The 22,373-nt window shown below is 54.6% G+C and overlaps 1 protein-coding gene across 2 annotated transcripts; it reads left to right on the forward strand.

The window, feature by feature from the left end:
- The first annotated feature begins 774 nt into the window (after nt 1-774).
- Nucleotides 775-18,032, forward strand: MFSD4A (major facilitator superfamily domain containing 4A). Of its 2 annotated transcripts, XM_082296145.1 has the most exons (11): nt 775-1,085; nt 6,634-6,832; nt 7,124-7,363; nt 10,361-10,678; nt 11,184-11,352; nt 12,706-12,821; nt 13,239-13,412; nt 14,898-15,045; nt 15,643-15,713; nt 15,892-16,012; nt 16,918-18,032. In XM_082296145.1, exons 1-11 carry the CDS (start codon nt 856-858, stop codon nt 16,980-16,982), a joined length of 1,851 nt encoding a protein of 616 aa, XP_082152271.1. In that variant the 5' UTR covers nt 775-855; the 3' UTR covers nt 16,983-18,032. The 2 variants fall into 2 exon arrangements, with proteins under 2 accessions (XP_082152271.1, XP_082152272.1); XM_082296146.1 differs by lacking the exon at nt 10,361-10,678.
- The last annotated feature ends 4,341 nt before the right edge of the window (nt 18,033-22,373 follow it).

The following is a 22,373-nucleotide window of genomic DNA, read 5'->3' on the forward strand; positions in this document are numbered from 1 at the left end:
GGCTAAACATTAAGCTATGGCCAGGTGGGAATGAGCACCTGCAGCCCCGGAGCGGCATTCCAGAGGCGCGGGTCACGGGATGGGCGAGTTCCTGTGGCCGGCCGGGCACCTGCAGCCAGCGCTCCGTCATGGCCGAGCTCCACCGGCTCCGCTCTGCCTGGAAAGAGTGTTCTAAAAATTGCCAGCCTTCCCCAGCTAAAGTAGGTGAAATATTTATAAACCCATCCTCTAGAGAAGACCTTTTGCGTAAGCATCAACCGCTCCGGCTTTAAAACACGCGCCCTCCCCCCGCCCCAAGGCAGCCTGTGCTGCTTATCCAGGGAAGGGGCAACTTTAATTGCGTTTGTCTGGCACGGTGGCACCTTTTTAGGGCCACGGGGGACCGCGGGGAGGGCTGGCAGCAGGGAAGAAAAGGGGGATTTCTGGATTTCCTGGCTCGGCTGTGCTCTGTTCCAGCGGGTGTAGCTGCTGTGGCAGTGGTTTAATGCCGGGGGTGGGGGGTGCGCGGAGCACGCAGAGGGGTCGCCCCAATTTTGGGGGGATGATGCGACCCCCGCGGGGGGGAATTGAGAGGGAAGAGGGAGAAGAAGATGAGGGGGGACACAGGGCTCTGCTTTCAGCCCCTGAGGGATGCGCCGAGGTCCGGCGGGGCGGCTCCGGGGGCGGCGGGGATGGAGAGGGGCCCCGCTCCGCCCGGCCCCGGAGGCGGAGCCAGCGCCCGGCGCGGCGGGATCGGGAGCCACATCCCGCAAAGGAGGAGCGGGGCCGGGCACGGCAGCGGGGCGGCGGCGGGGCCGGAGCCCAGCGCCGGAGCTCCAGCAGCGGGGCCGCCCCGCGCCGCCGCCACCGCGCAGGATGTGGTGGGACGAGCGGGTGTCGGCGCGGTTCCGGAGGAACCTGCAGCCCACCCTCACCTACTGGAGCGTCTTCTTCAGCTTCGGCCTCTGCATCGCCTTCCTGGGGCCCACGCTGCTGGACCTGCGCTGCCAGACCCAGAGCTCCCTCTCGCAGATCACCTGGGTCTTCTTCTCGCAGCAGTTCTGCCTCCTGCTCGGCAGCTGCCTCGGAGGGGTCTTCAAGAGGACGTAAGAGCCTGGCAAACTCAGCGCTCCTCCCTCGGGGGGTTCAGCGCCCCGCAGACCCCCCTCGCTTACCCCGGCTCGCGGGTGGGCAGCGCCTTGCCGGGATTCGCCTCCCTCCCGCCGGGATTGCGGGGCTGAGCCGGGATGCTGCGTGGGAAAACCATTCCCGTGTGGAAGCGAGCGCGGGGGGCGTCGCGGAGGGTCCGCAGCGCTCTCGGCCTGGGAGGGGAGGGGGCTTCCCGGGGCCAGCGGGGCCGGAGCCGCTCCGCAGCCGCCGCTCCGCTCCCGGTGCGGTTCCATCCCCTTGGAGAGGAGCCGCCGCTCCCTGGAGCCCCGCGCAGCCACAGCCTCAGCGTGAAGTTCCAGCCAGAACTTCCCGCCAGGGTGGTTTGTTTTTTTGTTGTTTTTTTTTTTTCCCTTAACCTTGGCTGTTTATCGGCAAAAAATGTTTTTGGAAGTGTATTTTAATAACCTCGGCGTCGGAAATGGTGGTGGCAGTGCCGCGTTTTCCAGGAGTTTGGGCAAACACGTGGAGGGATGAGAGTGGTCCTCGTGGTCTGGCTGAGGGGGGGGGGACACCGGGCAGGGGCTCGGGGGGTCAGCAGGGACCTTGAGGGGTCGCTGAGGGACCCAGACAGGGATTCGCACCGAGCCTCGTGTCCAGGATGTGTTGAAGATAAATAATCCACCCTGGCTCAAGCCTGAGGATTGTCAGGGAGGCGTTTGATTTGAGGCTTGGTGACAGCTCCGAGGATCAGCTGATTATTTTCATTGTCACCGCTCCTCAGGGCGGTGATGTAACGCGTCAGCTCCGTGTGCGTGTGAGATCCACGCACCACGAGTGTGCCTGAGGTGGAGATGGGAGAATTTCCCAGGAATCCTTTAAAAACCTCGTTGAAAACCACTCGGTGTTAAATATTTGCGAGTTGAGGGGAGCCCTGGCTGATGGAGAAGGTGTTGGAGCACCTGGGAATCGCCACTGTGGGACATTGAGCTGTCCTGGTCCCCCGAGGCTCCCTGGAGCCGCTCTGTGGGGCTGTGCCGGGGGAGGAGGGGGCAGGTGGGGCGCAGGGGAATGGGGACAGCACGGGGGGACCTCGCTGCGGCTCCGGCACGGCTCCGGCAGCGCTGGGTCAGCAGCAGAGCCTCTGCCAGCCCCCGGCTGCCTCGCATATGTTTGGAGGAGCAGGGAAGGAAAACGCAGAATTGGTTCCTGCTGTCAGCTCCTTCCCAAAGCTCTGGCCCCGTGGGAACACAAAACCCATTTGGGGTTTCGTGCTCGGAGACTCCCAAACTTTTGACTGTGCAGCTGCGCTTTGGGGGGGGGGGGGGGGGGGGAAGTGTTTTTGGTGCTGGTTGTGAAGCAGGATGTGTTTGGGATCTTGGAGAAAAAGGGGTTTGTGAAGTGCCTGCAAACCCCACTGGGGACTGACAGCCCTGCCAGGCAGGCAGGAGGGAATATTTGGGATATTTGGAGCTGGTGAGTGTTGTGAGGGGGTTACTCAGAGCCTCGCAGCCTCCAAACGTGTGGGAATAATAATGTTCAGGCTCCAGGAGCTCCGGTACAATCCCTCCTTCAGGGATGGATGGGTTGAGCTGTCTTGCCAAGGGTTCATAAATCAAATTACGCCGGCCTCGGGGCCTTGGTGCCAGGCAGGGAGGAGCACTGGCCAGGTCATCTTTTCCAGTTAGGAGATGGAAAGCTGCTGTGGAGCATCCCGGGAGTCTGGCTGCGAGCTGGGTGTGACTCCTGGTGCCTGAGGGACGCAGACTCTGCTCCTTTGGATCCAATTGGTCTGGGCGATGGACTCATGAGGGACAGCAGTGCCGGGGTCTGGGTGGTGGGAGCTAAACCCAGCTCCCTGTCCCCAGAGAAGCTGCTGGGTGCTGCTCCCTGCTCCTGGAGCCCTGGGAGAAGGGATCACAGCGCCGGCACCTGTCCCTCCAGCACGAGCCGGCTCCAGAATTCCCTCTCATGCGAGATTTCAGGGAAGTACAAAGTTTGCCCCTGCCAGGCTCCCCGAGGGATGGAGCAACGATGCTGCTGCTCTGTCCTGGAGTCCTGGGGTTGCTGCTGCTCCCTTCCCTGAGCCTCTGGGTGGGGCAGAGCCGGGGCTGGGGGAGCAGCCCCCCAGGAAACGCAGGGGTTGTGGTTTGCAGGTTCACTCCAGGCTGCTGCCCCCCGGTGCCGCCTCCCTGGGGATTGCTGGGACCTGTGACAGGCTCTGCCCCAGACATGCAGCTGTTCCCAGGGGTTTTGCATCCCTGGGGTCGGGGTTTGAGCACTCCTCGATCCCAGGGGCTGCAGGAGCACAGAGAGCCCCGGCAGGAGCTGAGCCCACGGAAGGAGCCCTGAGCTCCTCTGTGGGAGCATCCTGAGGATTCTCCTTCCCTGGAATGACCTGGACAGGATTCCCAGGAGCCCCCTGCAGGAGCAGCCCCAGAGATGGGGTGGGAGTGCTGGGAGGACTAGCCTGGGCTCAGACACACGAGGGGGAGGTGAAATTTTGGGGAAATTCCCATCCCTGGCACTGCCAGCTCCAGTGGGAGCTCTGTGCACCTGCATTTCACTTTCCTTCCCCATTTTGTTGCATTTCAGGCTTGAATTGTGAAGTTAAAATCCTGCACACGCTGGTGATGGGAGCACCAGAGTGCCCCAGATTGGCATTTGGGTTTTTTTTTTTAAATCCAGGACCTGCATTTTTGTGTCTTGTTGAAAATTTGCTTTTGCTCCCAGGGTTTGGGCCAGCCCTGGGCTGATCCTGCTGGTGTGGGCAGAGACGAGGAGGGCACTGGGGGCTCTGGAGCTGTGCTGGACCCTGGGCAGGCTTCTCTCAGTGTGATCCACCCCATTCCTGTGGAGCCGAGGAGATGGGACCCTTTTATTCTCCTTTCACAGCACCTGTGCACGTCCCCAGCTCACAGGAATGACCCCAATCTCTCCCTGCCCTCCAGATTCCCATCTCCTGGAGGTTTCTGGAACTCCCAGGACACTTCACTTGTCACTGCCACCTTTTGTTGCTCAGAGAGCAGCGCAGGATGAGCTCCTTGGGGACACAGAGCTCCCCGAGCCTGGCCCTGCTTCCTGCAGGAGACGGGGGGGCTCTGGAGGCTGCTGTAGGATCCTCCTCCCCTCCTCCGCATCCTCACCTTGTCCCCTCGGGGCTTTGGGTTTTTAATGATCAGTTTTGCAAGTCTGAGCTGGCCTGATTATCATTTTTCTTCTTGATGTGAGGGACTTGGAAAATGCTCCCTGGGGTGGGGGAAAAAACTGTGCTTGGAGCTGAAGAGATCCTGCTGCAGTGGGAACGCCGGGGTGGGGGTTCCTAAATCCGCGTGGGAGGGAGAGGGGAAGCTCTGCTGCCTGGAACTGCAGGATTGACTATGGAATTGCCCATCCTGATCCTATGGAGATCAGCCCAAACCTCTCACAGGCAGCTGCAGGCTTGTGAGGGAGCCAGGATCTGCTCTGGGTGCTCCTGAAACAAAATCTGGGACATTCCAAGGCTCGTTTCACACCCTGCTGGAGTGGAGCCTGCCCTGGGCCAGGCCAGAGCTGTGCTGGGGACACAGAGACCAGGCTGTGACATCAGGGCTGCTTTTCCAGCCCTTTGGAGGGGTTTGGCATCATCAGGACACGCTGGAATCACGGTGTGCCTCATTTCGGCTGCTTCCCGAGCGGTTTGTGTCTCAGGAAATCCTTCAGTGCCCCCCTGGGTGCTGAGCTGTGCCCCCAGCTCCAACCCTTGGGGTTCCTTGGTCCCCGCTCCTGCCAGGGGCAGCAGGGCTGGGTGCCACCCTGTGCTGGCATTCCCAGGGGATCCAGCTGTGTTTTTAACCCACAGCTGCAGGCAGGAATTTTTCCCCATTGGGGCAAACCGAGGTGAGATTTTTAACGCTTATTAAGGACATAACATCACCCCCCAGTTAGTGTTTCGCACTGGTGATGAACCTGCTCCCCAGCCAGGCCGGGAGGGTTCTGCAGGGGAGGCGTTTTGGGAATGGTTTGTGAGGTTTTCCCTTTGCTCCCGGCCTCGGATGCACCAGCTGCTGGTGCCGCTGCCTCTCTCCCCTCCCTGGAGGGAGCTGCCTCGGCTCTCCGGGCTGGGAGCTGCTCCTCTCTCATTTGCCAGGCGCTTTTCCTGCCGTGACTGTGCACATCTCGCCCGGCTCCCTCCCTCCCTCCTTCCCTCCCCCAGAAATCCCACGGCTCTGCTGTCAGAGGACCATCAGTAGTCACAGCTTTGAAAATACTGTTTGCTCCTGCCCAGCCTGGCTGGGCCGGGCACAGGGAGGCTCTGGCACGGCCGGGTTGGTGCCACAGGGCAGCAGAAGAAAAGAGGAGGTGCAGGAGAGGTGCAGGAGAGGTGCCCTTGGCCCGTTTGCTCCAGCGGGAGCGGCGAGCAGGACGTGGAGGGCCAGGTCACCGTGGGGCTGCAGAGCAATGAGGGCAGTGACCGGGCCGGGGCAGTGACAAGGACATGGCCAGGCTGTCCTGGCAGGGCAGGAGGGTTGGCAGCTGGGCCTCCTCCACCCTCCTCCTCCTCCTCAGCGCCTTCTCCAGCCTGGCTGCGGGCTGTGGAGCAGGGAGGGGGGTGCGGTTTCCTTGCTGGGGATGTTCCTGAGCGCTGATCAGCCCCACATCCCCCAATTACTGCTAATTACCAGCTGCCATCACACCGGGCTCCTCCGGGGCTGGGACAGGGACCTGCCTGTGCCCCTCGCTGTCTGCGGTGCCTTCCCAGTCCCATCCCTCGGCTCGTTCCAGCGCTTCGCTGTCGGGTCCCTCCTTCCCTCCTTCCTTCCTTCCTTCCTTCCTGCCTTCCCTCTTGGCAGCCCCGGGGCCGCGCGGTGCCAGCCCGGGTGCTGTTCCCTGGCTCGGCTGCTGCTAGAGCCGGGAGGGGGCACATCCCAGCCCCCGGGAGGGGACACATCCCAGCCCCCGGGAGGGGGCACATCCCAGCTCCCGGGCCGCTCCCGGGGACAGCGAGGGCTGGAGAGCGGCTGGGAACGGCAGCGGTGCCGCGTCCCAGCGTGTCCCGCTGGGAGCAGGGATGGCGCTGCCAGAACGGGGCACAGGGCACGGAGAGGGAGCTGCAGCCGCTTCCCTGGGAGCAGGGCAGCACCTCCAGGCAACTCTGGGATCGCCACCAGCCCTGGAGCTGCTCCACAGTCAGGATGGGGCCTCACCTGCACAGTCCCACACCCCTCCGTCTCCATGCCCGGTCTGAAAGGACAGGTTGTTTATCCTGCCCTGAATGCGGGTTTGGAGGGATGGTTGCTCTTCTCCTCAAAAGCTGGGTGCAAAATCTGCCCCTTGGAGGCATCACCCTCCAGGCAGGAGGTGGCAGCGCCCCAGAGCTGCTGCAGGGGTGACACTGGGCTGTGGGGTGTGGAGCATCTCCCCCCTCTCACCAGAAAACCTGGAGCTGCTGGCGTTGGAGCTGCAGCTCCCGGGGGGAGGTTGGGAGCAGGAGGTGGGGGTGGTGTGGCTGCAGCTCTGGTGGTGGCACTGGTGGCACTGATCCTGTCCCACCTTTCCCTGCCCCAGGCTGGCCCAGTCCCTGCTCGCCCTCTTCGCCTCGTCCCTGGCCATCTCGCTGGTGTTCGCCATCATCCCGCTGTGCCACAACGTGGTGGTGCTGGCCGTGGTCATGGCCGTGGCTGGGCTGGCCATGGGCTGCATCGACACCATCTCCAACATGCAGCTGGTCAAGATCTACCAGAAGGACTCTGCCATCTTCCTGCAGGTGAGAGCGGGGCCCTCACCCTCCCTGGGCAGGTTTAGGGTGGACATTAGGGGGAATTTCTTCCCAGAAAGGGTGGTTGGGCATTGAAATGGTGGAGGAGCAACCCCTGGAGGTGTTTGAGGAAAGCCTGGCTGTGGCACCGAGCCCCATGGTCAGGTGACAGGGTGGGGTCAAGTCACAGGTTGGACTCGTTGACCCCGAAGGTCCTTCCCAGCTTCATTGATTCTGTGATTCTGAGGAGGAGTTGGTGGGCTCTGCCTCCCTCCTGCTCCACTGCCTCACCTCTTGCAGGCCCTGCACTTCTTCGTGGGCTTCGGGGCGCTGCTGAGCCCCCTGATCGCTGACCCCTTCCTGTCGGACACCAACTGCATCCTGGCCAACGGCACGGCCAACGCCTCCAGCAACCTCCCGCACATCCGCAAGTCCCTGGTGCCACACCACCCGGGCAACCTGTCCCACTACGACCTGCCCATGAAGGGCATGGTGGTGACACGAGTGTCCTACGCCTTCTGGATCATGGCCCTCATCAATGTGAGTGCTGCAGCCAGGAATACCCAGCTGGGAACATCCCTGCTCCGGGGATTTGCAGGGGTTTGTGGTGTTGGGGGGTCCTGGCAGTGGGAGGAGGCACAGGGATGGTTGTGCTGCTCCAAAGGAAAGGTGCATTTGTTGCCAAATCCGGTTTCCACCAGGGCACTTCGCCGCTGGATGGATTCAGGGATTTGTCCGAGCTCTCTGGGACAAAGGCAGGAGTTGGACAAGCAAACTCTGCTCAGATCCAGAGTTTTTCCTTCGTGCTCAGCTGGGGAGGAGCTGGTGGTGCGGGGAGGGCCTGGCAGCAGGGGATTTGCAGGGATGTTATCCGTCAGCGATGGCTGACAGGGCAGAAGGGATCAGGGTGTTTCTCAGTTTATTATTTTTCCTGGAGGTCCCAGCAGGTGTAAAATTCTTCCTTTGGGAGGGAGATGAGGGGCCTGCTGTCCCCGGGGGGCTCCTGCAGTAAAATGGGTGATCCTACCAGAAGGACTTGCCTGGCAGCTCCTTCCCTCTGGAATTGAGCTGTCAGAGGCTGAGGCTGTGCAGGTTCCCCTTCTCCTGTCCCTGGCCACTGAGCAGCCCTTGGTTTGGCACCTCTCCATCAGCACCAGGCAGAGGGAGCTGTAGCTGCTTCCCTTGGGCTTTCCCCATTTATTAAATTCCTAGAACATCCCCATTTCCCCCTATCCAAGGGTTTTGAGGCCCTCCCAGCTCCCTGTGGGAGGAGCTCAGGCAGGTGAAGCAGCTGGGCATGTGCTGGGATGAGTTTCTGAGCAGAGTTACCCAAAAACTGCCCAGCCTGGGAGGAGAGGCAGCTTTAATTACCTCCAGCTCTGCCTGTGCCATGGGAAATGAGCTTTTAGTTACTCCAGAGCCAGACGACTCCGAGCAAACCAATTTAGTTTGGAAGCAGAGTTTAACACCTGCTCTGAGCCCGATGATGTGTCACATTCTGGGAGCACTGATGGGGATTTCCAGCCCCCTCTCTGTCCCCAGCAGTGTCCTGTGGGTATTTTTGGGGCGGGATGGCACCACATGGATTGTGGGTTTGAGCTGGGTTTGTGCATCGGGACACGCTCAAGTGTTGCATGCACGGGCGGGTGGGTGGAATACAGAATTCCCAGGATTCCCACAGGCTGTGGAGGAACACCAGGAATACGGCAGGGAGGCTGGGAGACCCATGAGTTTGGGGATAAAGGTTAAACAACAGATGCAGAGCGGGGAATTGGACGTCTGTGATTGCCTTTCCCAAATCCTCACGGAGGGAGCTGCTTTTATTCCCCGTTTGTTCCATCCCAACCCACTGGAGATGCTGGGAGCAGCTCAGCTCCAAACTGCTGACCCTTTTCAAGGTGGAAGCAGCAGAGGAAGATTATGGGAATGGTTTTTTAAACCTCCAGGGACATGGATGAAAAGAGTTAACGACAGAAATGGAAACCAGGAGCAGCAGCTTGGTTTTAAAATGGCCAAATCCCACATTTCCATCCCGGTTTTTGTGTGGATTCTGACAAGGCACGAGCTGAAATGATTCATTTCGAGCTCTTGCTTTTGTTTAGAGTGGAAATGTCTCAATCTGACTCTGGCACAAGTGCTCCGTGCGGAGCTGACAGTGGAGTTGTGCCGATGTTATTGAAGCAAAATGGGTTTGCTTTGGGAAAATGAGGCAGCTCAGCATAATCAAAACAAAGCGCTTGGATCGCTCCCAGCCGAAATCTTTCATTTGACGAGAAAGATTTTTCGCCTTTTCATCCCGATTTTGGAACAAAACCCCCATGTTTTAAAATTCAGTTCTCCCACAGAACGGAAATTTCATCATCCAGCCCGTTCCAAGGGGCTGGAAATCAGGAAAATGTTCCTCGGAGAGGGATGTGTTTGTCCGGAAGGTGCTTTCCCAGGGGAAGTGTGGGACACTCCATTGTGCTCAGGCTGCTCCAAAGGAGCCTGGGATACAATGGCAGGGAACAATCCCGGATTCCTGGGAGGACAGACCGAAATAGCAGTGGGAAGGAGCTGGAATATCCCCACGCTGAGCTGGGGGATGCAGCAACTTAGTGAGTGTATGACGATGGATAAAAGCTGCCAGGGCAGGGACGGAGTGGCCCTGGGAATTTGGGAAGTGGAGCTGGAGCATTGGGTGCAGGGAATTGGGGTCTCTGCTCGGCCCTTGGCTCCTGCTGGGGGATGCTCAGGTGCCTTTTCCCCTTGGGAAAAGAAAATCTTCCTGCCAAAAAAAAAAAAAAACACCAACCCAGAAAAGCAGCAAAAAATATCCTGGGAAGGAATTTGGTAGTGGTATCCAAACCTGGCTGCCCAGGAGGGGTGGGATGGGATGGGATAGGATGGGGGGTCCAGCTCAGTGACCGCAGCCAGGGCTGGGACCTCCTAAAAATGTCCCAGCCTGGTTAAAGCAAAAAGGACCAGCTGGATTTGAAGGTGAGGGTGTGGAGGGCAGGGATACACCCACGGTGGGACTGGGAATTGGGGAATCCCAAACCGGGGCCTTGTCCTGTGCAGGCTCCTCGAGGCTGGGAGTGCCCAGGGCCCTTATCTGCACGGCCAGGCCCCTGGTTGGGGGTGGGAGAATATTTTTGCTAAATCTGCAATTCAGAAGAATAAAATCTGGTCCTGACCTCCGGAAGGATCAGAACTATCAAGCAAATGCACTTTTCTTCCATGGGACCGAACTCACTGTTCCTATTCCCATTGTTCCCAGAACAATGCAGGCCTCATAAATGAATTCAGGCGTGAGGGGCGGGGTGTGAGGGAGGGGGAGAGTTCTCCATACATTTAAATCATGCCACGAGCCAACAAAAGGCAGGAAATTTGGAGCTGGAGCTCCCACTTGCTCCCAGACATGTAGAAAACAAGGGAATGAGCTGTCACTTAGGATTTCCTGGCTTTCTCCCCCAGTTGGTTGCAGTGTAAACACCGCTGGGTTGTGCTGGGAGGAGACGGGAGGGCTTCGTTTGTTTCCCTCTGTTTCCTCAGCAGGAGAAAAAGAGCGATTCCCTGTGGATTTGGAGGCACCACGGAGTCGTGGCTGTGTGCTGGGAGCGGGCTCATCCCATGGGATCACCGTGCCAGGGGGTCCTGCTGCCCCATGGATCCAGTGGGGATGTGGGGTGGGACTGTGGGACTTGTGGTGGCATCGTGGAGTGCTGGAGCATCCCTGGGTGCACAGAGGACCCCAGAGCCGCGGCTGGACCCTCTCTGCTCCGCTCAGGCTGTGCCCAGGGGCTGCTGGAGGTCACTGGGCTGCAGCAGAGCCGTCCCTGTTGGCCTGGGAACCACGGGCTCCTCTCTCAGGAGGTGCTGAGCAACCCCTTGCTAATGGCCGGGGCCGGGGCTGGGAGCAGCTCCCCCTTCCCTCCCGGGGAATTCCAGCTGCAGCTCCAGCTGCTCCGCTCCCCACAGGCAGCAGCGGCTTCGTGGTTTCGTTCTCCGGGCAGGAGCGGCCGAGGGTTGGACACCGGAACGTTCGGGGTTGGAGGGCTGGGGTGGCACTTTGGGAGGTTTGTCCCAGGGTCCCCGTGCCCAGCTCCAGGTGACTGCTGGAACCTGGCACTGGCTGGGGATGTCCCAGGAGATCGGGAGACTTTTCTCCTGATTTTCTTCCTTTTTTCCCCCCCTCACTATCCCCCACCCAGCCTCCATCCCTCCCTCAGCCTCTCCTTATCCCATCCCCACCTCTCCTTGCTCTCGGCACCTCCCCTGCGGAAGCCGAGCACAGCACCCCAAAACGCTGCTGCTGGGGGAGCTGCGCTGTATTTTGGGGAGGTTCAGGTGCTCAGCCACCCCTCTGTCCCCTCCCCAGCTGCCCGTGCCCATCGCTGTGTTCTTCCTGCTCTACAAGGAGCGGATGGTCCCCTGCTTCAACGGCAGCAGCCACCCGCTGCTGTCAGCTGATGAGCTGGCCCTGGAGACACGGCCTGGCGACAAGGACGAGCTCTCCACGGCTGGCCAGAGACCCCACACGGCTGCAGGTGAGCTGGACATGCCTCTCTTATGGATTTTGGGGAGAAAAAGCCGTGTTTGAGCGTGTCTGGATGTAATGAAAGATCCAGTGCTGCTGTCTGAGGAGGGAACTTTCCAAAGCGTGCACAGGGATCCAATCCAGGAGTATTCAAACAATCCATTTGGTGCCTAATTGCCCTCAAATTAGATGGAATCTTGAACAGAGATTGGTATCCCAATCCTAATGAGCTCTCCAGGCTGTGTTTTTCCATTCCATGCCATCCTAAAGCCAACCCTGGCCCCCCCCAACCCTTTAAGGACATGTGGCAGTTGTGCCCCTTCATTCCCTCCTGGTTTTGGGACATCTTTCTCGCTGGGTGTTCAGTTTAAAAGTGGTCACTGTGCTGCAGATGCTGATTTTTATAGGATTTTTTTTTTTTTATTCCCCCCTTCTTTGAGGGAAAGAGTGAAATAGTTTGCTCTTGAACTCAAGGCTGCACCCTGTCTTGGGGACAATGGTGACATTGTTCCTTGCTGCCCAGGAGAGATGTGCCAGAGTCAATTCTTTGGGTAAACAGTGAATCTCGGAAGTAAATATGGTTTAGGGCTATGGAGAGTGTTCCCTGTTATTCCTGGAGAGATGGCTTTGCCCCTGGGCAGTAAAAGGGAGTTTTAGGGCATTCTGGAAGGTGAGGGCGAGTTGGGATGTGGTGAGGTGCTGGCGGGAAGGCTCGGGGTGATGCCAAGCTCTGTGTGTGTATCCCCCTTGGGTTCAATATCCATTATCCAAGGAATGGGAGCTCTCCTGGGCAGGGCTCTCCTCTGATCCCTCCAGGGATGAGGGGATTTGGGCCATGAGTGCTTTAGTCAAGGTTTTATTGCCTGTAAGAGCGGGGTCAGAAGTGTGGAGCCCCAAACTGGGAAGAGGAACATGAGCAGCTGCAGTAAGAGAAGTGGCAGGAGAGCCCAGGATCCCGGGGTGTGGAGAGCCCAGGATCCCAGGGTGTGGAGAGCCCAGGATCCCGGGGTGTGGAGAGCCCAGGATCCCAGGGTGTGGAGAGCCCAGGATCCCAGGGTGTGGAGAGCCCAGGATCCCAGGGTGTGGGCAGCAGGTATCCCAAAGAACCAGGATCCCAGGCTGTGGCGATCTGGGATCCCAGGCTGTGGGCAGATCCCGTACCCATTCCCATTTCCTTCTGGAAGCTTAGAGGAAGGTAAAAGTGAAGTGGAGCTCCCCGTGCTCAGCACTGCCGCACATTCAGGTCCTGGCTGGGTCTGTCCTGCAGCAGCTGTCCCACAAACCAAACCCCTCTGAGGGCTGGCAGCCACCCAGCCCTGGGGGGACGTTCTGGCCAAGGTTGCTTTGCATTGTTCTCCACCAGGTCACGAGGATTTGTTCAGCTGCTGCCAAAGCAAAAACTTCCGAGGGGCTTCCTACACCTATTTCGCCGTGCACATCACCGGGGCTCTGGTTCTCTTCATGACCGATGGGATCGTGGTGAGTTCAGCTGACCAAATCTCTGGATTTTTTCCTTCCAAACCCCTGTGACACCCCCAGCCCGGCTGCTGGGCCACAGGGGTTAATGATGAGCAGGGCTACACGGCTATGGGAATATCCCAGGCCCTCCATCTCCAAGGATAACCAACCCTGCGCTCTCAATGGGATGTTTGGAGGGTGTGGAACCCCGAAAGGGCAGGGCAGCCCCTCGGGGACAGAGCTTTTCCCGGGAATTGCTGTGGAGCTTTGCCCTTTCAGGACAGATTAAACCCCACGTTCTGCTGCTGGTGGAGCTGCGAACCCTTTGGGAAGGGGTCCCAGCGTGGGTGAGCTCTCCAGAGCTGCCACCATGAATAACTGAGGGACAGAGGAGCCTGAGGTCCCCACGAGGGTGTGACAGGGTGGTTTTTCCTGCAGGGAGAGTACTCGGGCTTTGTGTACAGCTACGCCGTGGAGGAGCCGCTGTCCGTGGTGCACAAGGTGGCCGGGTACCTGCCCAGCCTCTTCTGGGGCTTCATCACCCTGGGCAGGCTCATCTCTATCCCCGTGTCCTACAGGATGAAGCCAGCCACCATGGTCTTCATCAACGTGGTAAGGATGGGGTTAATTCCCTTAATCTCTCTTTCCTCGCCCCAAAAACTGCGGGTGCTGGATGGGGCCTGGATCCTGCAGGACAACCTGGAATGGGTAAAACTGGGAATTTGGGGATTTTGGATTCATTTGAGGTGAATTTGGGGGGATTTTGGTTTAATCTGGGGACAATGTCAGTGATTTTAGGGGATTTTGAGGGGATTGCTTTGGAGCTGCAGCTCCTCTCATGCCTGGGGGGTTTGCACAGGTACGGTGGACAAGGTGACCTCCAGGTAGCCACAACTTAAAACTCGGTTGCCCAACTTTCCTGAGCCTCAGTGGGTCTGGTGTGAGAGTTGGGAAAACCCCAGCAGAGTCAGCACTAAAAAAGTACCAGTTTTATTTATTAATTAATTCCTGTGGCAGCCGTGGGAAAGGGACAGCAGATCACTCCATAAATGCTCTGCTTAGGCTGCAGCAGCTGTCAGAGGTTGCTGAAGTCAATAAAACACCTGGGGAAAGGGGCAGGAATCCTTTTGGGATGCATAAGGAAGATCCATGTAAGGATGTGGCAGAAAACAGAGAGGGAGCAGATCCCATTCCCACTTCTTAGAAAGAAGAGGGAAAGCACGAGCAGGCAGTTAACTCCCCGTTTATTTGAACCAGAGGTGATTTTGGTGGCTACGTTTTGGTAATATAACACATTACACACATCTAACGGGGTGGGGAGAAGATTTTGGGATGTTCTGAGTAAAAAATCCACCTGGCTGAAGCAGAGCCTGGGCAGTTCTTGGAGCTGCTGTAGGATCCGGCAGCTCCTGGAGTCGTTGCAGCATTGCCGTAACAAATTCCAGCTCCAATTCGGCTTCTTTAGGACCCAAATTGCTCCTGAGCACTCGCACAGGGCCGCAATCAGGGCCCGAGCAATTAAAACAAAACCAGCCGGAATCTCAGAGCTCCCTCTGCTGCCCCTGCCCTGCGTCACTCGGGCATTTCCCAGGGGTTTCGGTTCTTTCCCCTACAAGCCAGAGGTGAAGGAAAGTTGATTTAAATGCAGTTGGCTCTTCGGCTTTAATGCTGTGGCTGCTTTCTGAGCAGGTATTGAGAGTTAATTCTGTAATTATCGAGAGTGACTTCAGCCTAATTCAGCAGAATGAAGAATTATTAGTGATTGAGACATGTCAATATTGTGGAAGTTGTTGTACTCTTGTATTTAAAAGTGTTTTTTCGGATACAATTTTACGTTTCTACATAATGAAATTGAGATTTGATTTCCAAATTACATTATAAAAATTAGCCAATTCCTTAAAGCCAGATGGATTTTCTTTGGCCATTCAGTTTCTCAAACACTGATTTTCTTTTCCCAGCATATTTTCTCTTCCAGACTATTTCCTATTAAAAATAAACATATTTTCTCTTCCAGACTATTTCCTATTAAACTCTAGAGCCTGTTGCACTCAGCATTTTTCTGACTGATTTTTTTGTGTGTGTGTTTATTTCTTGCAGGTCGGGGTCCTCATCACCTTCCTCCTGCTGCTGATTTTCTCTTCCAGCGTGGTTTTCTTGTTTGTGGGGACAGCATCCCTGGGGCTGTTCCTCAGCAGCACCTTCCCCAGCATGCTGGCCTACACCGAGGACATCCTGCAGTACAAAGGTGAGCTGGGATTTGGGCAGCTCTAGGACCAGGTGGATTTTTGGATCCCATCCCCTTTTTGCAGCTCCTTCCCTCCCCCCTCAGCAGGTTTTTGCCTTTTGAAGGCAGATTTATTGTAGCTCGTAGTCAGAAAAGTGTAAAATTCTCTGCTTCGCTGGTGAATAATGACCCCAGGCAGGGATCAGGCCTTGGTTCCTGGTTTGGGGATCTCAGGGAGTGGCAGGAACGCTGCTTTAGAGGGAGATGGTTCTGAAAACATCCCCAGATTAGCAGTGAGCTGGAAACCCCAGAGCCTGGCCAGGAGCTCTCTGCCAGCCTCTGTCTCGGGGGCAGTGAGACAGAAAAACAAAAACCTTTCCAGCAAGAGGCAACATCAGCTCTGCCAGCAGAGCCAGGTGGCAGGAGATTGATTTTTGGGCTTTAACTTTCACCCTTCTGCACCACTGCAGGCCTGCAGAGGCATTTCCAACACTAGATGGGAACATTTTGTGGCTGTTGTGTGGTGAGATCCACAGAAAAGCTTTAAAGGAGTGCAGGGTGGCCCTGCTGGCGGTGCCACCTCAGCTGCCACCACCCCTTGCCCTGTTTTCCTTGCAGGTTGTGCCACAACCGTGCTGGTGACTGGAGCTGGCATTGGAGAGATGGTGCTGCAGCTGCTGGTGGGGTCGGTGAGTAGCCAGGAGGTGGCAAAACCCAAAATAAATTTGGAATTTAGAAGTCAAAACCTCAGTTCTGCTTTTGGGCTCTGCCTGAGCCTAGAGTTATCGGCCAGCAAAGCCCTCCCTGATTATCCACGAGGAATCTGAATGATGTCTGATCCCTTTTTTTATTTCCATCCCACTGCAGATCATCCATGATCGGGGCAGCTACAGTTTCCTGGTCTGTGGCATGATCTTTGGATGCTTGGCCTTCACCTTCTATGCCCTCCTGGTGTTTTTCCACAGGATGTACCCCAAGCCCTCCCCAGGTAAGGAACCTCAGCCCCAGCCCTGCTTTGGGATGGGAGCAAGAGCAGCACAAGCCCCACTCCAGAGCATTCCAGCAAAATGCAAGGAAATGTTTATTTTTCTGCTGCTTCCTCTCTCCTTTTCCTGCTTTGTCTTGCCCACAAAGCCTTGGCAGCCACAGCCCAGGGTTTGCTTTCTTTTGTGCTGCAGGAATGGTCTGTGAATCACAGACAGCACCAGCTTCCCTGGGCTGTCCCCTGGCTGAAATCCAGGGAATCAGCAGGGCTGCCATGCAAGGGCAGCTGTCAGGCTCTTGGAAAAGGCTTCACTGATAAAGGAGTCTTTAGTTATCACCTCAGTCTGGAGCTGCTTTTGGTTTTTTAAGCACCTCGTACAAAAGGAGCAGAGTGGCACAGGCAAAAATGTGGCTGGGGGCACTTGGGCTGTGCTGGGCACTGGTGGGGTCACACCTCGAGGGCCGTGTCCAGCTCTGGGCCCCCAGTTTGAGGGGCTGGAGTGTGTCCAGGGAAGGGAATGGACCCGGGGAAGGGGCTGGGGAATCCTGAGGGAGCTGGGAGGGCTCAGCCTGGAGAATTTCTGGCTCTGCACAGGTCCCTGACAGGAGGGAGCAGCCAGAGAGGATTTGGGATCTTGTCCCGGGGAATAAGGGGTGGGATGAGAAGAAACAACCTCAAGCTGTGCCAGGGGAGGCTCAGGTTGGACAGCAGCAGGAATTTCCTCACGGAAAGGGTTGTTAAACATCGGAACTGCCATCCCCAGAGGTGCCCAAGGAAGGCCTGGACGTGGCACTCAGTGCTGTGGGTGATGGAATGGCAGCATTCCTGAGGGGAAAACCTCATGCCCATCCCCTTTAATCTCAATTAAACCTTCCATTCAGGTGAAATGTTGAATGAATCTTTTGCAGAACTGGACGAGGCCTCCCCTGACAAAGCAGCAGCGCCCGAGGACACGGGGCAGTACCAGCGCTGAGGGAGGGCCGAGCTCTGCACAAGCAATAAACCCACCCCCAATTCAGCATTACTCCTAAGGGTGATTTCACATTTAATGAACTGAATCATGCAAGTTCTCTGCAATCAAAAGCACAGTAGGTGGGGTAAGTCAGAATCGAGGAAATCAAGCCCAAAACATCTGAGCTGAGCACGAGGTGCCAGTAGCACTTGTGCCAAAAAGACTGCGAGTGCCAGCCTGGCCCTGGGACTGAAAGCAGGGACGTTTGCACAGCACTTCCTCCTGCAAATGAACTTTTTTTACCTGTTCAGAAAAGAGGGTGGGAAGGAAAAGCTGCTCTCTGCTCCTCATCCAAGACTGAATGTTCTCCTGGCTTGGTCACTGCATTGAAGAGATTTTATTTTCGGCCTGTGATGGCACAGGACCCCCTTGAATTTACAGCACAATCCTGGGTTATAATTCATTTTTTGTGCAGCAGGGCCTCGAGTCAGTGTCGCCTCCCTTGATCCTTCCAAAGGGGGGAAAGTTCCACATGGGCAGAGCCCCTCCAGGTGCACACAGTGGTAGCAGGGCCTGTCTCGATTTGCACACTTGATTCCTGTATATTCCACACTCTAACCATGGACAGTGTCTTACTCAGCATGCTCAGGCCTCTTGATTACTTAAAATAATTTGCTTTTCTTTCATTTTTATTTTTTCTTTTTTCTGGGGGGGTTTTCTGTTTGGTTTTTTAAGTCAAGAATGAGCCGTGCTGGTTTGTTTTGCTTTAAGTCACTCCTCGAGCTGCAGTGTCTTTTTTAGAGTGGTTTTATTTCCAGCTCCAAGAGAAGGGATTTTTGGGAGCCAGGCTCCAGCTGCTTCACCTGTGCAATATCCTCACATCCAGGTGCCTTGTGTAAGGTACTCCCACAGCCCACGCATGGCCTGTCCCAGCCACCAGGAAAGGACTGGATTTTTGAGGAATGTAAAGGCTCCATCCAGCTCCTCCTGCCCGGGAGTGGCTGCAGATGTAACTCCTCGCTTGAACTGCTGTATGTGATGTACATATGTACGTGTGTATATAAAGCAGTGTTTAATTAAAGGTGATTGATTGCTAATTGCTCACTGACTGGACTCAGGTAACTCCGACACCTCCAGTTCTCAGTTTTTAAATAGCCTGAATTGAATAGATTTTTAATTAAACTGCTTTTAGCATTTGCAGAATTGTGGAATGGGTTGGGTTGGAAAGGGCCTTTAAGCTCATGCAGTTCCCCCCCTGCCATGGGCAGGGACAGCTTCCACTGTCCCAGATTTCTCCAGCCTGGCCTTGGGCACTTCTAAGGATGGAGCAGCCACAGCTTCTCTAGGAAATTCCTATTTTCCCAAGCAGCAGCTCCTCCCTGCCATAAAACATCTCCACAAACTCCTGTAGAAAAGAGCCTGGAGTCGCTGAATTGCCTTTTTCTCCCTCAAGGTGAGTTTGGATGGGGTCAATGCAGCTGAATTCTGGGTTTAGCTCATCCCTGGACTTCAGGGACCCCCTCCTGCCTCACACCCCACAGCTGGAATCTATTCTATGATCCTATAATGAAACTGAACCTAATTCCAGGCCAGGTTGGACAGGGAGATGTCCCTGCCGATGGAATGAGAAGATTTTTAAGATCCTTCCACCCCGAACCCTTCTGGGATTTGATTCCAACCCCAGAGCAGATCCCAGCCAGGCCAGCACGGGCTGTAATTCTGCTCCAGCTCCAGAGGATGCCACTGTTCCTCTCCTGGAGCTGCCCAGAATAAATCACCCCGAATCCAATAACCACGGACTGCAAAACCCCTTTACAGCAAACAAACCCCCCTCCCTCGGTCCTTCCTCGAGCCCCTCCCACCGTGACAGCATCTCTGGGCCCTGCTCGGAGGAAATGAGCACCAAAAAATTCCACGAGGGAGCCGAGTTGGGAAGAAATCTCCTCGGTTTGTGTCACACCAGGCCTGGCAGCTTTCAAATGAGCTCATTCTGGCCTGGCAGGTTTGAGAAGACACAGCTCAAACTCTTCTGAATTAAAATCCACAATCACATTTCTTGGGCTTGATAATTCCAATCTCCATTTTGGCTACTTAGAGGAAAAAAAAACCCACTATTTTAAGGAAAATTTCTCCCCAGAATAGCACCTGATTTAGCAAAAAACTGTAAAATACAATTTACCTCAAGGTCTGATGAACTCCCTCCTTATCACAGCCCCTGCAGCTGTAACTTTCTATTTCCTCTACTGAAAGAACAAAACCAAGCCCAGTCAAAAGAGCAGAAACTTTGTTAAAAATATTTATTTAAAAAAATACAATTGTTTTGCATGTCTGGTTGCACATAACTATTAACATATGATTGACTTGAATAATTTGCTACAATGCTTTTTTAAAGCCAGCTTGCATTATACAAAGCAAAATCCCTCTGTCAGTTCTTACATAAAATAGTTTTCTTTAACTATTCCCACCCCATTGTTTTTTTAAAAAAAAGATTGCAATACATTGATTTTTATTTTTAGGTTTTTTGTTGGTTTGTTTTGGTTTTTTTTTTGTCTGGTTTTTTGTTGTTTTTTTTTTTTTTTTTGCACAAAAATCGAAGCAATAGAAAAAAGTCACCTGATTTCTCAGGAAAGACCTTCACGATGTTTGAATAACAATTCCCAAAGAGCCTCTGCCGAAGCAGCGTTTGTCACTTCCAAGTGTCAGGACAGTGCAAAGGAAGTTTTGCATCTTTAAAAACTTTGCCTCCCACTTGAATTCAAACCTGAAATGTGCTCAAACAACTCCATCCCTGCCCTAATCCAGTTGCTCAGACTTTTCATTTTCAGGATAATTTAACACACTGAAGGTCTTCCTATATGTTATCCTGGAAGGTTAAATAAAAGCAAAATTTAGTAACACTGAACAATTACTGAAAACTTTGGCTATTTATGTACTTGCATTACATACCAGCATTTTTTTTTTTAACACAATGGCATTAAGATACTCTTAATAAGGTATTTAAAAATAAGAAGTTAGACTGAGAAGCAATTCTGTCCCAGGCAGGGTCACCCGGCTGGAACAAGGGGTGACTTTTACAGTTGTCTTGTCCAGAAAAGTCTCCAGTGTAGGAAGTTTCAGACACTCACTACAACATAACTTTGCCTCTTGAATTTGTACTATATATATATATATTTATAGAGAAAAGAAAAATGCAACTCTGTTCTGGAAAGAGCCACTGGAAATGTTCCCCCTCTGCTGCTTTCGGGGGAGTTTCCACCACTGATTGTTCTGAAAACCCCAGGAAGGTAAAACTGGCTCCAGCCCAGAGTTCCAGAGGGAGGGATCTGCTCCCAGCTCCCAAAAAAAAGCTGCCGAGAGCCCAGCTCAGCCTGAAAATTCCAGCAAGGAATCCACACCAAAACTGCCTTCCCAAAACAGATGTGCACTTCAGGAATGAACAGGACAACGCTGGCACCACAGCTGGGTGGGGGTGCTGGAGTTGCTAAAAATTGATTTAAATCCCTCCAAGACACAAGAAACTGCCCAGCCCAGGGAATTTGGAGCAGCTGCTGCTGGATCTGTGCTGATTCCCAGGATTCTGGCCTCCCAGGATTCCCTCCCAGATTAATTCCAGCTGCCCTGATCTCCTTTAGGGGACACAACCACTGTGTTTCCCTAGAATTTCCCCCGTTAAAAATTTTTTTTTCCCAGCTTGATTATTTCCAAATCAACTTCTCAGCTCTAAAAACAGAGGGGAATAAGCATTAAATGTGCTACTGTACCCATCACAAAGCACTGTGACGTACGTAAGGCCATCTGGTAACACTGCAACAGGCTACAAAACAAGTTGGAAAAGGGAATTTTAGGGGTTTTTTTTCCAAACTACGAGGAATAAATCTCAACCCTGTTCACAGAGAACGAAACGTTTTGAAAGTAGATTTTCTATAGAAAAACTCTGTGCAACTGAACAACAGCAGAACAAAATAAAAACAACAACAACAAAAAAGTCAACACGATTCTAGGAATTCTAGGAAGCGGTTTCAAAGCTTGGAGGGTTCAGGACATGCTAGGGAAAAAATAAAAAACCAACCCCACAACACATCCCAAGGAGCTCAGAGCAAAGCCAGGGATTGGAATATTGGAACCCCCCACCCCAGCACACAGCACACCCCAGGAACCATGCACAGGCCACCCTCAGAGCCTTCCTGTGTTCCGAAAAACACGGAAAAAATAACCCAGAAGGAAAATAAAAATAGAAATGAACAACAACAGCTTCCAGTTATTGGTACAGCACTGCTGCAGGGACTGCTCAAGGGCTGAAATGGGCTCTGCAATCACCTCCAGCCTCTCCTCGCTGTCTCCACTCAGATCCCTGTTTTCCAAAGGCTCAGGACTCTCCTGTTGCAGCCCTGCTTTGAGATGAAAACCTCCTGCAACACAACCTCAGCAGAGAAGTCTTTTAAATCAAGCCCATCAAACACAAAACTACTCAAAACCACGTTTAAGACACTTTTTTTTTTTTTCAGGAGATGTGGCATCCAACAATGTCAAAAAATAACCTTTGGCAACTCACAGTGGGGCAGGATTGATTTGAGTGCTAAAAGGGAAGAAAAAGCCCCAAAAAAACCTCACCAGGGAGTGCAAAACATCTCAAAGTGGCGACTGCACAGCGCAGAATCTGCTCTGAGGGAGGATGGGGATATTTATATGGATTTTTGGGAACACCTCCTACCAGGCATGACCCACGTGTGCTCCAGGCAGAGCTGTTCCAGCCACGCTTCAACACTGAGGAATCTAAAAAACCACAATTTCAGCTCTCAGAGTGTGCTTCTCATCAGGGCCTGGAACAGCTCCACAGGCAGAATCTTGCTGCTTTCTTTGGGAGGGGGAAACAAAATTCAATTTGAGCCGGTTTTAGGGTGGTTTTGTTCCAAAAGAATTCACAGGAAGCAGACATTTTGCTATTCCAGCAGGGAAATATTGGAACATCCAAGGAGAAACAGGGCCCTGCCCACCTGTGGTTCTGGTCAGCCAGGAAAACCATCTGCAGGGAACGCATTCTCCTGATTCCTGCTTGTTCCTGGCATAAAGGCAGGAATAACACCCCTCACTTCAGGATCCACTGACGCCAAACCCCAAATTTCACCTTTCTGCTCGAGACGGCTCCGAGTCCGTCAGGGAATTCCCGCAGGAACGGGCAGCGCTGCCCTCACTGCTGTGACTTTGTAGCTCCTCTGTGGTGCCCTCCTGACTCAAACCAGGCTCTGGAAGAAGATTTGGTTCCATTTCCAAGGATTTTTCGCTGTCCAGAGCCACCTCTCACCTCCCCGGTCAGCACCACTCACTCCCGGTGGAATTCCCTGCCCAAAAATGCTGATCCAAGGCAAAGGGACATCCTGGAGAGCTGCATGGAACTGTCCCTGCACTTTATCC

Source organism: Coloeus monedula (genome assembly GCF_965178545.1).
Source record: "Coloeus monedula genome assembly, chromosome: 23".
NCBI classification, from domain to species: domain Eukaryota; kingdom Metazoa; phylum Chordata; class Aves; order Passeriformes; family Corvidae; genus Coloeus; species Coloeus monedula.

Coding starts and splice junctions, on each gene's coding strand:
- MFSD4A (XM_082296145.1), top strand. CDS start 856: ATGTGGTGGGACGAGCGGGTGTCGGCGCGGTTCCGGAGGAACCTGCAG. Junction 7,364..10,360: donor GGATCATGGCCCTCATCAAT/GTGAGTGCTGCA, acceptor TTTCCTCAGCAG/GAGAAAAAGAGCGATTCCCT. Junction 10,679..11,183: donor ACGGGCTCCTCTCTCAGGAG/GTGCTGAGCAAC, acceptor TCCCCTCCCCAG/CTGCCCGTGCCCATCGCTGT.